Source organism: Pinus tabuliformis, chromosome 7 (genome assembly GCF_031772625.1).
Source record: "Pinus tabuliformis cultivar Carrire ecotype Pingquan chromosome 7, CPIR1, whole genome shotgun sequence".
NCBI lineage: Eukaryota > Viridiplantae > Streptophyta > Pinopsida > Pinales > Pinaceae > Pinus > Pinus tabuliformis.
The window spans coordinates 271,631,617-271,648,889 of record NC_142293.1 but is presented as its reverse complement, the minus strand read 5'-3'; the positions used below and the strand labels follow the sequence as shown (position 1 = coordinate 271,648,889).

Here is a 17,273-nt window from a genome sequence, read left to right as displayed (position 1 = left end):
CGATAAGGCAAGCGGGAAGGCATTCAAGAATCGGCTAGAGACATGATGCAATGGATCATAATCGCAGATCGGCGAATGGAAGGCATTATGGAAAATCGGCCCTGACATACCAGGGTTGCGATGCGATAAACGCAATCATAGATCGCAATCGTACACCGCAGGAAAACAAAGTCCTATATTATGATTACCTATTGATTCACCACCAAATTGCAATTTGTGATAAGTTCCTAGATGAGAGATATTTATCGGTTCCTGTTTATGATGTCGTCATGTCTGCCACATTGCAATCGTACAATCGCCCACCGCATACACAAACCTTAAGCCGCCGGTCCTTGCCGATTGTGATTTGCAATGAACAGTCGATCGACAGAATATGGCCTGCCGCGCGGTGAAATTTTCACCTAGTTAGCGTGTTTTTGGGGCTAATTTGTAGGATCATGCCAAAAATGGGGCAATTTGTGGAGCGAATAATGGGAAAACAAGGGGAAGTCATAAATTCTTCATTTTTTCACCAAATTGGATGAAAGAAGAGGCTAGATGGCCATTTTTGGACACTCTGAACTGATTGGAGCAGGTTTGAGAAGCATTTGAGCATTGTAAACACAATTCTTTTACACTTTTGAGTATAATAGAGAGGCCCAAGTCATTGGAAGTTGGAACAAGAAGACGTAGCCCAGGAGTGGTGAACTCCTTAATCATGTGTTTGTTGTAATTTGTTTTTGATGATGTTTTGTATATGTTTATGTTGTTGTTCAGTTTCTGATTTATGTTAAATTGCTCATAAAATTAACATAAAAGCTATTCATTTCACTTGCAAAAATTCATGAATCCTTAAGCACAATGAAAGCATTTTGTTAATAATATGAGAAAGATCTTAGCACTGCAAACTAATATTCTAAATCAGATCACTTGAATGGCACAATATAGTGTTATTTTCCACCCTAAGGTTCATTAAGGACAGACTACATAGATCATGTTGAGACTCTCCCACTGCTTCATTGTATTCTCAATTTATGAAGATGGTCACACTTTGTACCACCAATAAGGTGTGACTAATCACTCCTTGAAGCATTTGCAAGACGCAATTGGTCATGTGCTACATCAAAGAAAATTCGTGAGTGTCTCTAGAGCCTTCTAGATGTGATCATCCACAAGGAGGTTAATGTTGGATGAGTTGGCTATCTTGCATAAGTAGCTTTGGGACTTGTAATAGAATTAGGATTTCCTAAGTTCTAGAGATATATTTCCATCCTCTAACCTCCTCCATTAATCTATTTAAGGAAGGCCTCTGAAAGGAGAAGGGAGGAAGAATCATTTTCAAAATTATTTGAAAGAATTTTTTGTGAGTGAAAATATTTGGAAGGACTTGAAGGGAATTTAGTCCTTTCGCTCATGGAAGGAAATCACTTAAATCTATGATCTACTTGAATGATCATTATATTTAGTGATCTCCACCTCTCCTACATGATAGGAAAATGTGTGAAAAGATATATTGATTCTCAATCGAGTTTGTTAAAGAAAGGCCTCCAGTAATCCAATGAGATTTATAATGCTCATACATAAACATGGTTCAACTAGCCAAATTTCAAAACAAAATGGCCTGATTATCCCACATCAATAAATTAGTGGTGGCAAGGATTTGTGCCTTCTTCCTTGAAGATTTGTTTCTTATGTTGGACTTGCAAGGCCTAGGGGTTTGGTCACAAGGACTAGAGATAGGGAAAGGATACACCCTTTAATAAATATAAGCCCAAGTTTGGATATTGATAGATCTAGCCAAGGTTAATGCTATTATGTTGATTGGACAACCACTATTGAGTTGAATCCAAGAAAAAACTTTTCTATTTCCATTGAAAAGCCTTTGGAATTCAACATCAGAACTAAAGAAAGTAGTTTTACCTAATTTCTAATAATGGAAGGACCACCAACTGGAAAAACATTGGCATACTTAGGATTACTAAACCCATGATTTCCATATTGTGGAAGTGTCAAAACCATGAAACACATCTTCTACCTATGCACTTTAGCTAAATTGGCATGCGCTTAGGCTAAGGCTCTCTATTAGTGATACCTCCTAGCTTCTATCTCTTCAAAAGTTCCCCTCCTATGGGATAGGTTACTTAGGCCATTAAGTGCTCCTTTTGAATTGAATTTTTATTTCTTTCATATTGAAAAGAAAAAAATGATGTTTTATTTAATAACAATGAGATTTCCCATGCTTTCTAATGGCATTATATAAAAGTACTTTGTGTTAATGGGTACTTGCATATAACTTGGAAATCTAAAAAAATTGAGATAGAGATGAACCACTTACAAAAAGTCTTAGAGATTTGCAAGGACGTTCCATGTATGATGGGTGGGGAGAAACCTAGCCCCTCCCCGCCCTCTTATCCATTGCCCTAGTGGAGTTGTTACCAGAGATCATGTTACCCCTCATTTTGCATGAGAGCTTGTACTAGTGAATTTCTTCACTACAAATGTTATTTTCATGATAAATAGCTTTCGATAATTGGGAGAATCACTTGGTTCCATGGATTGTTGATGAAATAGATGATGATGTGTTAGGAGTTCTAATTATGTATTGATTATTGTTTTAGTCTCCACTCCTTACTCAATTATTATACAAAAGGATGCACAGATCCCTTGGTGGAACACCTTATCATTTTTTGGCACTGCATTGGCTTCACTGTGACATTTGGAATTTTTATGACTCTTGAAGCATCTTTATAATTCTTAAGGTAGTTCATAATTATCATGGTAGTTTCACAACTTTTGAGGCATTGGTCAAAATGTCCTAGGCATTTTGGGGCTATTATCTAGACCTATCATTCTTTGCCACAACAAAAATCATGGACCACTTAACATGTTCACACATTTGGAGGTATGTGCAACATAGTTTGATGGGACATCCACCATGGAGCATGCATAACTTAGCCATTAGGGTTTTTAATTGGTACTTATCAAAATCTTCCTGGACTTCTCTTGACTTAAGGATATGGTAAGCATGATTTGAGGGGTAGGTTACACATTTCCTAACATATGACTAGTGGAGTAATTTTAGGGGGGATGTCCCTTCTTTTCATGGAGATGGTTGAATGTTCTTCCCATTCCACATGTTGATGCATTTCATCATGGATCCACTTCCTTGATTTGAAATTGGCATCCACTTTGGAGGTTACTTTACATAGTTTATCATGTTTGTTGAAGGAATGTCTCATCTTGGACGAGATTTAGGAGGTTCCAAACCCTAGACCTAGGGCTGCATTACAAATTTTGAGGGTTCCCTAACTTCAAGATTAGTTATCTTTTGGTAGAGTGCCTAGAATTTTGTCAAATCAATTCCATTAGATGTAAAATGGCCATGGGATTTCCTAATGATCATAAAACAAAATCAAGAAAAAATTGGCATAGTTATGGTACTTTTAAAATCTACCATGAGAAAAATTTCATCACAATTTAGACTAATTAAAGGAACACCCCACATCTTTTTCTTCGGCATTTTCCTTATGCGGTGAGTTTTTTTGTTGATATGTCCCCATGATGAAAAGTGATGTAGCTTTTGAGGTCACATGTCTCATGTTTTTATGTATTTATTGGGGATCAACAATTCTCGAGGGATTCTACTCATTATTTGTTGGGGCATTCCAGCTTGGAGAAATACATATCCACCTTGGGGGGATGTAGCATGTTTTTATTGCTTATTTTGAGGAGTTGGTTGTGTATCTATCAACTTGGAGACCTTTGGAGGTTAGACATTGGGCCTTTGACTCACCATCTTCCCTCTTTAATGGAGACATCCCACTTTCCTGGCCTATTTTAATTGGAGTATTGTACATGTGGCTTGACCATTTTATTTTTCCATGTATTTTTACTACTAATAAAGTCACCAACTTAATGAGAACTGTGACTTTAGAACAAGAACTCTAGCCCTCAAAAACCATATTTTTGCATATAAAACATTAAAATACCCTAAAATGAAAAACGGGTGATGTGACATCATAATTTTTTTCATTTAAGGTTAAAATTTCATTTTTCAACCATGGCATTGAATTCCTAATATCATGACTATGGAAAACCTTAGAAATCAATAAAAATAAACATAAAATGATTATATATATGTATGTGTGTGTAAAAATTAGAACTCATGTGAAATCTTTCCCTAACACAACTTGACCCATATTCAATAGGGAATTGAAATTACAAACATTAATAATATAAACAAATCATAAAAAATATTATTTAAAAATAAATAACTTAACATTTAATTAAAATTAGAAAATTTCAATTTCTTAAAAAAATCCAATTAAATATTTTGAAAACACCTAAAAAATATAAAAACTATTTTTTAAAGCAATTTACTTTAAAAATTAAACAAGACTAATATAAATTAAAATATTTTTTATTTAAAAAAAAATAACTTAACATTTAATTAAAATTAGAAAATTTCAATTTCTTAAAAAAATCCAATTAAATATTTTGAAAACACCTTAAAAAAAATATAAAAACTATTTTTTAAAGCAATTTACTTTAAAAATTAAACAAGACTAATATAAATTAAAATGAATTAAGTTTAATGAAAAAATAACAAAAGTGTAGATTTTGATAGTTGTTTATTTGGTTTAGAATTTCTAAATAAAAATATGCAGGAAAAATTTTAATCCTCTAGATCCCCTATATATTTATACATATAAATTAAAAAAATATAAAAAATAAAACTGAAAATAATTATATAATAAATATATATAAAAAAATATATTAAAAATTAAAAAATAAAAAATAAAAATAAAAATAAAAATAAAAATAAAAATACACATATATTTTATTGAATTGAGACTTCCGTGATCTATATCAATTTTTTGAAGAATTTTTCGGCAAAAATGACATGGAGAAATTTTTGTTGATGCGTTTCGAACCAACCAGAAAAATACACATATACTTTTTTCGGAAAAAAAAATAAAATTTAAAAAAAATACCTAAGTGTCCAATTTTCCATCCGACACCGCCACTGCCACGCCACCGCAGTGTAGTTCCATATATCGCCCCCATTTATACATATAATTTTTGTTTTTTTATTTAAAAACAAAAAAATAAGAAAAAAAAAATATTAAAAGAACAAAAAAATTCCAAAATAAAACTTGACAACCTCCCAGGCTCCCACGCCTTGCCGAACGACACTGCCGCCGTAGTGCTGGTCGGGGGGCATCCCTACCCTTTACACGTATGAGTTTTGATTTTTTTGGGTTTTATTTGTATTTTTTTAAATTTAATTTTGTCTATATATATATTTTTCATTTTTAATCTTTACCGTCAGTATAGTATTAAGTTTTCAGTTTTATTTTTAATGGCTTATTAATTTATTTTTATCAAAATTTTCTACCATTTATTCATGGTTTAATATTATGAATTTAATTTTTGTATTTTTTAATATTATTTAAATTGATTTATTTTTAAGGTGATTGGTTGAGGTCTTATTACATTCTCTTTAATAACTTCTATTTTTATTAGTTATTATTTTTTGTTTTTAGTTTTATTTCATTTTAATTTAACTTTTGTGTTTTTATTTTTTTCCCTTTATTATTATTTTCATTTTCATGAATTGTAATTTTTTTTTTTTCATATTTTCAATTTAAGATAACTTACTATCCTATTAAAACATATTTTAATAATTTAATTATAAAAAATTATATATATATATTAATAAAAAGTAAAACACATAAATTAAAAAAAATAATAAATATATATATTAAAGTGTATATGTTAATACAAAAAATACTAGTTAATCATATTTCACAATTTTTGGTGATGGCATTCAACAATACAATATTATATTAGTTGTTTTATTTTTATGATGAAATTTGTCTTTATTGTTTTTTAGTTTAATAAACTATATTTAAGCTAAGCTACATGTACTAGCTATTATGTAGCCTTTGTTCATTTCTAAGTTTTCACTTATTTTAATTTTTTTCTTTTAAACTTTTTTATATAAAATAAAATTTTAAAAGTTTTTTAAATGTTTAAATTGTTATTTTTTTAATTTAAATTTTAGTTTTTTTTTATTGATTAAATAAATTTTAAAAAAATATGAATTGTGTTGCAATTTTTTTAAAAATAGTGTTTTATTATTATTTTGTTTACATTAATAAGGATATTCTAGATTATAATTAAAAATATTACAATTTTGATACATTATTGAAAAATGGTTTTACTTCTAGTAGTATGTTTGAAATTGATGGTTGATATTTATGATTTGATTGCAATGGTATTAGTTTTTTAAATTAAAATTTAAATAAGTTATAATTTTAACTTTGAAAAAAAAACTTGCACTTGGTAGAACCATTATGTGATTTAGGTGTTGATTTTAAGGTGTTTTTGTAGTCATGAAATTGGAATTTTAACCTTAAAATGAAAAAGGGGAGAAATTGTGTCAACTGTTTTCAAAATGATCATTAAAATCAACACTAAATGTGACATCTAAGAAAAAGAGAACTCAATAAAGTTCTTTTTAAGTTGGTGACTTTGTTTACTTACTTGGAGGAAATGGTTTTTTTTTTCATCCATAGGCTATATCTAAGATCTCACATGACATATTATTATTTTATTGTAAAACAACCTGAGCTAGACTCTACATAAAGCGTATTCATTTTTTATTTTTATTCATGGTTGGAATTTTTTGAGGTTCCACTCATTGGAGCTTGGTTGACATATCTTTCTTAGAGCATATGGATGTGTAAAGGTTTCCTTTTGTGGATGTTGGTGTCAATTCTTGAAGCTTCTCTATCTTAGTTCTTATTTGGTGCATAAAGAGAGATAGTGAAATGCTTAGGTCTTGTACAAGCTAATTACATTGACATTTTGGAGTAACTCCTCTCTTTGATAATTATTGGTACCTTTCCTTGCCTAGATCCATGTTGGTACCCTAGCAAGAAGTATTAAATATGTTTATCAAGCCATATTTGATCTTAATTGTAATAATAAATATGTTAATCAAGCCATAGTTGATCTTATTGATAATGGTTTGCCCCTTGAAGACCCCTTCTTGTAGGGATTTGGTCTTCGTTGCTAATCTTAATGATCTTAATTGAACATGACTTTCTTCCTCATTGATTCTATTCTCTTATTCCTAATCCTTCAACAAAATAGACCAATTGTTTAGAGGGCTTTTCTTCTTCCCTCCATAAACATCTTTGATTTACTCCACTCTATAATCCTTATTCGATTTGGCACCAATATGTACCTCCTCTAATCACCTCTTTTAAAGTAAAAATAAAAAACACTAAAATGTTGTTTTCCTAACCAATATCTACCTCCTTCCATCACTTCTTTTAAAATCCCAATAATTAAAACCCAATCAGTCACGAGAAAGTGGATTTTTAGAAACACAAATTTAAGCACGTTATATGTCGGGCAATACAAAAACCAAGAATAAAGCAAATAATGCTACACGCATCCACTTGGACGCAAATAATGCTACAAGATGCCAGATTTTAAATTTAGTTATTATTTATTTTATAAGTAAAAAATCTAAATTGCTCATTAGTTATTTGATCAAGTAGATTTAAAATCGGTTATAAATTATTTATAACAGTATGTATTTTTTAAAGATTTAATATTTTTATTGTTTTTTTTTTAAATTCATAAATATTTAATAAAAATATGTAATTTATTATTAAAATTAGTAATTTTTTGGTTAACATTTTATAATATATGTAAAAAAATAAATCAATTTTTAATTAAATTAGAGAATTTTTTTCAAAAATATTCAAAAATCTTTAAAATTTTCTATTAATTAATAGAGATACAATTAGTCATTTTCCTGTGGTTTAGTTTAGTGCATGAGTGGTTTAACCACTAATTAACTTGAGTCTCGGATGCTTGTTTTGAGGTTTAGAACGGTTTATGATTCGGACAAAATAACTCATGTCATTAGCTGTTCATAAATCTTACATATATCTAAATTTCATGAATCTGTACATGAAACTGAAGAAACTTAACTAAATTTTCCATAAATACATGAGCCTTGGTTCTCCATAAATTCCACAACCATTTTCAGAACAAAGTTTCTATTAAAAATGTCTGCATAACATGCAGAAATAATAATTATAATTTGTAAATGCAGCTGAGCCCATAGGCAAAAATCATAGAATCCAACAAATTATTGCAACGAATATTCTTGTGAGAGGCAGGTGAACCCAATAAATTATAAGCATCAAATAATAAAATGATATGGCACATCGTCACATTCATCCAGTTTTAATATTTATATCTAATCATGGTGATACTGTAATGTAATAGGTAGGGAGACTTAATAATCTTCAACCATCTCAAAAGCAGGCGTCCAACATACAGCAGCAGCAGAGGGTAGCGCAACTGCAAAATATAAAACCACGAGGAAAGCCCCTTTATCAGAATTTGTAAAATAAAAATAAGAGTACCCAGCTTTTAGATATGTAATATTAGTATACATTTATTTTAAATAAGGATTTAAGGGATCTAATTTTTCCAGGTGTCTTTTATCATGAATTCAAAAAAATCTATTTTTTTACCTGTAATTTTTTTATGAGCCGATATTATACATCATACTAATGTCTTTTATCATGAATTCAAAAAAATCTATTTTTTTACATGTAATTTTTTTATGAACCGATATTATACATCATACTAGACTATATAATGAGCTCCGGGCTTAATGAATATGGAATTCTTCTAATCATACAAACCTTCTAAACCATACATAATTCAAGTCCAAAATTCCATCCATATTCATTCAATTTAGAAATTGTTAACTCACCATCCTTCCCAGAAGCCATCTCCTCTCTGCTGTGTCTGAGCAGCAGCATAATTCTGAGGGGGAGGGCAAACATGTTGAGGATACCCAGGAGGAGGAGGGGGGTATGCCTGAGGATGCCCTTCTGGTGGATACCCTGTTGACAATAACACAAAATCAATTCCCTGTCAGTACTTCTCCATATCACAACACTTTTGAAAAATTAATGAATCGAGAAAGCAATTCACATAGATCTATTAAATTATCTGATACCCATCTAAATCCAGGCCTAATATCACATATTTCATAACATTTCCAAAATTAAAACAGCCATTTTATTGACTGAACTTCCATCCATGTCAAATAAACAAAACATTTCTATGATATCAAATAAGTGGAGTCCAAGAAATCGATAAAACCAGTGAGACAAAGGGTGTATAAGAGATGGCAAAAACCTTGAGGAGGAGGAGGAGTCATCTGGTTTTTCTGACTGTAATTTGAGCTCATAGTTGCACAACGTTAGAGAAAGCCCCTGCAATCTGCCTCTGATTCTCAAATAATGTGGTGATGAAGAATGTTTGGAAGGATACGCTCTCTTCTTTGGGCTTCGTCTGCTATCATTAGGAGTTGCATGATCTTATAGGAACGTCAATACGCGTGCAAGGAATCTTACCACAACGAATGCGCGTTCTCCGGAATTACGTTATCGAATTGACTATTGGTAGGCTTGTACCACGGGGCGGCCATACGAAGTAACTTGGAAGTTGGCCTGTAAGGGACTTAAACTTGCATGTCGTGTAAGTTAGGTATATGTATTTCTACAACTATTTCACTGAACTATCTAACCGTTGGGACGAGAGGTGGAAGTCAACATAGAACCAATAACGTCATTGTTTGGTAAGGACTCAACGACATGTGCAACCAATATTTTAAAGTCTATTGCATCATAAATACGGGGTCATAAATATTTTTCTTTTTTCTTTTTTCCTTTTGGGATGAAAAAAAAGTTATATTTATATTAATCAAATGAATTATGTACATCATAGCAATATTGCTTTGTTGGTACATCATAAAATACAAAAACAGAGCATCTAAGTTGCTTGGTCAGTCAACCTCAATAAAATGACCATATACAGTCAGGTACATACAATGAGAGAAACCAAATAAGAGTTGCATATGGAATATAGCAAATATATAAGAGAATAGTAAAAACAGTTAATTCTATATAAAAAAAAATGATGAAACCATCAACCCATATTCATAGTGAATCATATAAAGAAACATATCGCTCTCTGATTCAATTTTTACCTGTTGTCATACCAAAAAAGAAACACTGTTATACAAAAAAAGGTCATAGACTATTTGCAAAAACTATCCTGGAAACGTGAACTCCATGATGCCCATAACATTGTCCTCCATAATTATATCCATCTGCACATCTCCCACATTTCCTTGCAGTCCTTTCTTCGAGAGCACATCCACAAGCTAGTTGTGTTCTCTGCCGGTGTGCTTGATTGGAGGTCTCCCGAGCTGAGACCAAAGACTTTCAATTCTCCTTAACTAGCCAAGAAGAGCTGATTGTTTGATCTATAACTTACCATTTACATGATCCAAGATAATATTTGAATCCCCATATCTATGGATCTCGGGGATATTGAGAAAATTTATGAGCCATAAGATACCCCATAGAGCCATTGCCTCAGCGTTGTTATTTTATCCCATACTAGCATTCCAGTGGGCTCTGTATTGTAGTTCATTTGACATCGCTATCCAGAATCCACGGCCACAAACATTATTTTGTGCCGCACCATCAGAAAAAGCAATCGAGAACACCATGAGAGGGCAGTTGCTCCTTTGATGATTTTTTTTGGGAACAATTTCTTGTACAGGAAACAATGAGTATAATGATATGATATTTTCATATATCAGTTTGAAATCCTTGGCCAAGTTCTCAAATATGAATTTATTTCTCCATTTCCATATAGTCCAGAGGAAAAGGAGCGAAATTATCCTCCAAGCAGGTTTCTATTTACTCCACCACCCCATACAATCTACAATGTCAAAAAACTGATTATAAGGAAAACTATAATGCATTACTAATTTCTCCCATACCTGGATCACGTGATGACACTTGAGGAACAGATGATCATTGTTTTCCCCCTCTTGTTTGCAAATCACACATATACTTGGCCCATGCCATTGTCGCTTTTGCAGGTTCTCCCATGTGAGGTTCTTGTTATGGTATACTAACCATGAGAACAAGATGATTTTGATAGGAATGTGATTTTTCTAGGGAGCATATAAATCAGATCCTCCATACAACTGCCACCTCTACCACACATATTAATACATACATCAACCACCATAACATTTCCTGACTTCATTCTTCCCGACCACACCAGTCTATCACATTGTTCCTCCCAGCATATACCGAGTTCTTTTGAGCCAACGCTAATTTGCATCCATTCCATAACCAGATTACCAACCATCCCCAGTTCTTGTGGTGTTTTCCATATGGGGGATCTTTCCCGCCATGAATTAATTAGTTGGCTCCAAAAATATATGCCTTTTCTATATAAAAAATCAAGTAAGGATATTGATACACAACAATCCCCACTGGCTCCATGAATCTGATCCACCCCAATGATGATAGAGTGACCAGAACCCATATTCCACACCAGATGTTGAATAAAATATTTTGTGACCTTTTGCAAACTGCGCCATATGGCTGATCCACTTGAAATGCGAATACTGTGCTTGCGGAACTAATATAGGAAATCCTGATCTTTCATATATTTTTGTCTGATCACCTTGCTCCATATACCAGACCCAAAGATAGCTTGCCATAAGGATTTCATCAGCAGTGAGGCCCCAAATGATTTAAGATTCATAATACCCCAGCCCCCCATTCTTTTTGGGCAAGCAATATGAGACAATTTGGTCAAGTGGAATTTATTCTGTCCATTGCAACCAACCCATATAAAATTGGCAATAATATGATTTATGCTATTAATGATGGCCTTAGGAATGTGAAATAAGTGTGCCCAATATACCCCCAGTTGGGTAAGAACAACCTGTGTGAGAATCACGTGTCCACCCAAAGACAAGCAACAGAATTCCCATCCAGAAACTCATTTGAAAAATTGGTCGACCAACCATTGCCAATCTATGTTTCTATAGTAGTTTGGTTTAATGTGATAACTGAGATACTGCATACCATTCTGCATCGATTCCACCTCAATACCGAACAGATTTTTAATATAATCAATGACTTCCATATCTCCCAAATCATGATATACAATAGATTTGTGCAAATTCATATACAAGCCAGTAGCATTTGCATTTTTTTTAAATATATGAAAAATATTCAGCCATGAGAGACGATTCAGCATACCCATGATGAGCACATCATCAACAAAAAAATCATGTGAAAATTTGATATTGTTCCCATTGCCAGTGCCAGAAATTGGTCATCTTCCACTGCTTTTTGATCCGTAAACTCAAGCCGTCCATAGCCAGGATGAACAGGAGAGGAGAGAGGCAACAACCCTGTCGCAGTCCCTGTCTAGCCCTGAAAAAACAAGTAGGGTATCTATTTATAATCACTGCATAATTTATATTCAAAACACATGCCATGACCCAATTTACGCATCTGGGTTGCAACCCAATTTTGTGTAGGACCAGACATAGATAGTCCCAATCTAAACAGTCATATGCCTTCTGAAGATCCACCTTCATAACGACAACATTTGTGTGCTTTGTATGTATCGAATGCATACATTCCTGAGTAATGGAAACAACATCATGAATTTGTCAGTCTTGTAAAAACCCATATTGCCCAGGTGATATAAATTTTGACAATATGTTTTGCATTCGGCCAACTATGGTTTTGGAAATGATCTTATAAATAAGATTACATAGCGAAATGGGCCTGTAGTCATTGAAAGTCGATGATGGGCGACGCTTAGGAATGAGAGCTATATATGTAGAATTTATGCGCAGATGGATTTTCCCCGTGATCCTCGACTCCTCTACCATCTACAAAAGATCACTTTTAAATATATTGAAAAAGTGAGTAAAAATTTCAGTCGACCACCCATCCAGGCCTAGGCTCTTATCTCTCTTCAAATATTTTAACACCTCCAGTAGCTCTTCTTCAGTGACCGCCTTGAAAAGATTTTCGTTATCACCGGCGTCGAACATAGTAGGATACAAATCAACATCCCATAACATAGCATTCACATCAACCTCCGCTTTTCATTCATATGCATTTTGGAAGTGAGCTACAATGGCTCCACTTATCTCCTCTTGAGACTGGAAGCACGCACCATCCACATCATATAATTCCCAAATGGAATTGATATTGCACCTATGATTTGCATTCGATGGAAGAATTTTGTGTTTCTGTCGCCTTATTTTATCCATATTTCCCTGCTCTTCAGGCGCCATGTGGCTTCCATAGCAGATAAAATTCCCTTTTTCTTATGTTCTAATTCATGTATACGGGTCCTGATACCCACTAGAAGAACATGCGAAAACATCCAGGGAAATAACGAGTCCAATTCCTGTTGGATATCCCTCAGATCCTTCTGCTATTCCTTAGCCTTATTTTTTTGCCATGCTTTTACTTCCCTTCGAAGGATGCCCAACTTTACCAAAATATGTTGCATAGGGGAAGTCCCCAATATATGTGCCCGAGTCCATGTCATATGAACAAAAGAATTAAAATCCAGGTCTTCTAGCTATGTTCGGTTAAATTTAAAAGGCATCTCATGCCTAAACCTCCACTTGCCAATGCAGTGCAATGGGCCTATGATCAGAGAGATACTTGTTGATAACTTCCGTATGTACATTTCCCAGATGCTCCAGCGATATCTCATGAAGAATAAACTGATCCAGCCTTTTCGCAATATATGCTGCACCTTTTCTACCATTATCCCAAGTGGGAACTAACTTCGATGGACATATATCAATAAAATTATGCTCAATAATAGCCTCACGGATCAAACCTGCCATTGGGTCAATTTTTCTAGACATCCCCCATAATTTGTCCAAACCAACAGTGCAATTGAAATCCCCCGCGATAATAAGTGAAGCAAGATCCATAATTCCAGATGCAAACAGTTCATCCCAGAATACCATCCTCTTCCTATACGGACCATATAAGTTCAAGATGTGGATTTGGTCCCTATGCCCACGAAAATAACCTTCAATTAAGATTCCGACCGAACATGAGAAAGTCTTTTCTTGAACCCAATGAGGATCCCATAGAACCACAAGACCACCAGATAGACCAGCTACAGCCATGGCTGCAATATACCATTCCGGGAACATTTTATGGAAGTAGTCAATAATGTGTGAAACCGAATGCATAGTTTCTTGAAGTAAAATGCTACAAGGATGTACAGAGAGAAAAAGATGTTTAAGAGTCAGGAACTTAGAGGGGGTTCCAATCCTTGAATATTAAGCGATAAAATGGAATTCATGGCTCACCATGAGTGGGCATCTGTGCTCCAAGGGACCGAGAGGTAGGTACATCAACAGTAGGCACGTCAACTAGGAATCTGTTTATAGGAGAACTAGAAATATTCTGTCTCGCACAACTCCTAAAATTTCAACTTCCACGATTGTTCTTACGTCTGAGAGTGATATTTCTAGTAGAGGTGGGACTGATATGAGGAGAAGATATGTCCGACGGCTTATGAATGGTAAGGGACCGCAAGTCAAGGGTTTTCCTTTAAAGAAGATAGTCCAAATCACTACCCACGGAGTTGGTGGGAGAGACCAGTGGGGTGTTAGGAGGGCTACTACTTATGCATTGACCTTGTGATTTAGGGATACACGGAGGAGACAAAATATAGGTAACATATGATGAAGATAGGACGTCATGTGACTGAAACAGTTTAGGAATGTCATGACAAGGAGGAGCGAATCCTGGGGATGGAGGTCAAAAAGTCTGACTGGGACAACTAGATCCAGGTAATTCTGATTTCTCAAAGGAAAAAGGGGATGACGGGATGGTGACAGGAGAAGTTCCATTTTGTGAGGATTCATGAACAAAAAAACGTGGAGGATGGGAACCATGATGTGTACCTGAATATCATCAAGGTCATTTGCCCTGGTAAAATGCAGCACCTTGATGTGGCTTTTTCAGCACCCCCATACAATTCTATCCATTGGAGCTGCCACCCATGTACCATGGACAATTTTACAAGACATACCCAGCGTGATGGAAAAGGTATCAATGAAATGGAACTCCCCAATAATCCAACCTCTAAAAAAGGTAAGTCTCCCCTAGTGAAGCCCAATATGATCTAGGAAGCTTCCTCTATATTATTTCTCAATAAGAATCCATGCAACATGTTTATCAGGCCCCCCCAGGCACTGGGGATCCACATACACAAATTTTCCAATATCATTGCCAATATCCTCCAAAGCTTGCTTTCTCCATAGCTCAATAGGCAAGCTGTGCAACTTCACCCAGATTAACTTATTCAGTGGGGTGTTTTTAAGGGAACTGAATCCAATAAACCAAGAGTGGAGTTCCAGAAAGTTGCACCCATCAATCCACGGGATAGCCTTAATATTCTGCATGTCTTCTTGGCTAAGGAAGTGGAAGCTATACCGGCCCCGAAGCAACCTCAAAACCATCGACATGTACCCTAGGATAAACTTCCACTTCTACGCTACCCACTTTCTCATGCTGGAATCACACCTTTCTAAGAAATGCCAATGCCCAACAAGTGCAAATTTCTATGGACTGGTAATTCGATCATTTAACTTCATAATGTCAAAACAGGTCCGGTGGCGGGGACCTTGTTCTAATAGATCGAATGTGATGCCCAGATCGTCGTTCATGCCTTGCATGTGTGCCAACCCATGGATCTCGGGACGCATGGTCACCATCTGGCACAAATACATCCCCAAGAATATTGTGCCAGTCATCAAGTGATTGAGTGCCACATCAGCGCCCACCCCCATAACCATTCTATTGGTGAGACTCAATCTCCATGGTGGCCTTAATAAATTCCTGCCGGGCCGACGTGTCCAATTCCAGGATATCCATACCGCGCAGCCCAATAAGCCCCGAAAAATATGACCCCCCCCCCAACCCAAAAAGCCACGACATGTTGCCAAATGTGTGGAATTAAATACAAATGACATGAGATAGAGAGAGTTAGTAGATGAACACAATAAAGAGGAATTATACAGGTGACCCTCCCAAGTACAGTGCTGACATATAACACAAGCTTCAAGGAATTGACATGATCACGGAATAATGCCACTTAAGGAGACGCTAACAAAGCATTCCCCAAAACAGATAAAAGGATAAGTCAGAATGGGGGGATTGTCGAGGATCCTTGCATAACATGAAAGGCAGTGATCCAGGTGGATGTTGGTGGCCACCCACCTATCCCATTTGGACCCCCACAACTGTCTCTTTCAGTTTTTCAGTTTCCTTAATTATAGCACAGTTTACTATTTTTAGCAGTTTTTTGGGTCCTAAACTTCCGGAGCTGTTTTGAGGTCCTAAACGACATTTTTTGGGAAATCCACTGCTGACGATTTTTCTGATAAAAATCGCCTTTTCCGTCGTAGTCCTCGGAGAGATCTTTCCAACGGGCTATCATGCGCGTCAAACAGAGATAATACGACCAATTCGCGACCCCGGGAAGTTGGTTGTCCAACTCACCCCAAAACGGGGCCCACAATTTGGCGTTTCATCTTCTAGGGTTAGGTTTTGGAATGTGAAGGGTTTTCCATTGTTTCTCAATAATAAATAGGCCTTCGAGCCTCATTGTAAACACAATTCGAAACAGTTCAGAGGCATGTAGCCACCACATCTCTTCTCAGAGATAAGCTACCATCGCCCTAGCTGTTTTATTTCCATTTCTGGTTGTAAGCATATTTCAGTATTTTCCATTAATGAAATGAAGTATTATTTCCGCTGCATCTTTGTGTATATGGTTATCTCTGTAATTTGTTGCGTTCCAGTTTAAATCCAGATCAGGCAGATCCGAATCACAACATGTAAATTATGGCATGCTTCAAGATCTAAGAAAGGATATATGGCCACTTACCATCCCAGCAATACAATAAAAACGAGAAGATACCAGAAATTGATGCCGTAAAACACAGGGGTACCGAAGCCGAGTATTAGAGGCTGCAATGGAAAAAATATCCAGAGAGCCCAAACCATCTACATAGGGAAAAAAAGAGCTAATCTTTGACACAAAAACAAAGATAGTAACAGCCCATGCATGTTAGCCATGTATCACCCAAATCGAAACCAAATTGTTTCCATCGCTGAGAGATATAAAAAAATTTAGAGCACTTTCGATAAAGTAGATGCAAACAAGAAGTAAACAGACAAGAATACCCCTCAAATGATTTAGACAAAAAATAGCACATGAAAGATTCAAATCCAGAATGCATGTGAGCACCTAGGTATGGGTGAAAAGTGAGCAACATATATACAATATAGGATAAAGATGGAAATGGAAAATAA

At 34.9% G+C, this 17,273-nt stretch overlaps 1 protein-coding gene across 1 annotated transcript; it reads right to left on the bottom strand.

Moving 5' to 3' along the window:
• Window positions 1–8,032: 8,032 nt before the first annotated feature.
• On the bottom strand, window positions 8,033–9,402 carry LOC149246924 (protein CYSTEINE-RICH TRANSMEMBRANE MODULE 9-like). Its single transcript, XM_089455789.1, has 3 exons — window positions 9,220–9,402; window positions 8,789–8,921; window positions 8,033–8,367 (listed from the first exon to the last, which is right to left on the bottom strand). The coding sequence occupies exons 1-3, from the start codon at window positions 9,269–9,271 to the stop codon at window positions 8,322–8,324; spliced, it is 231 nt and encodes a 76-aa protein (XP_089311915.1). The 5' UTR covers window positions 9,272–9,402; the 3' UTR covers window positions 8,033–8,321.
• Between the last annotated feature and the right edge of the window lie 7,871 nt (window positions 9,403–17,273).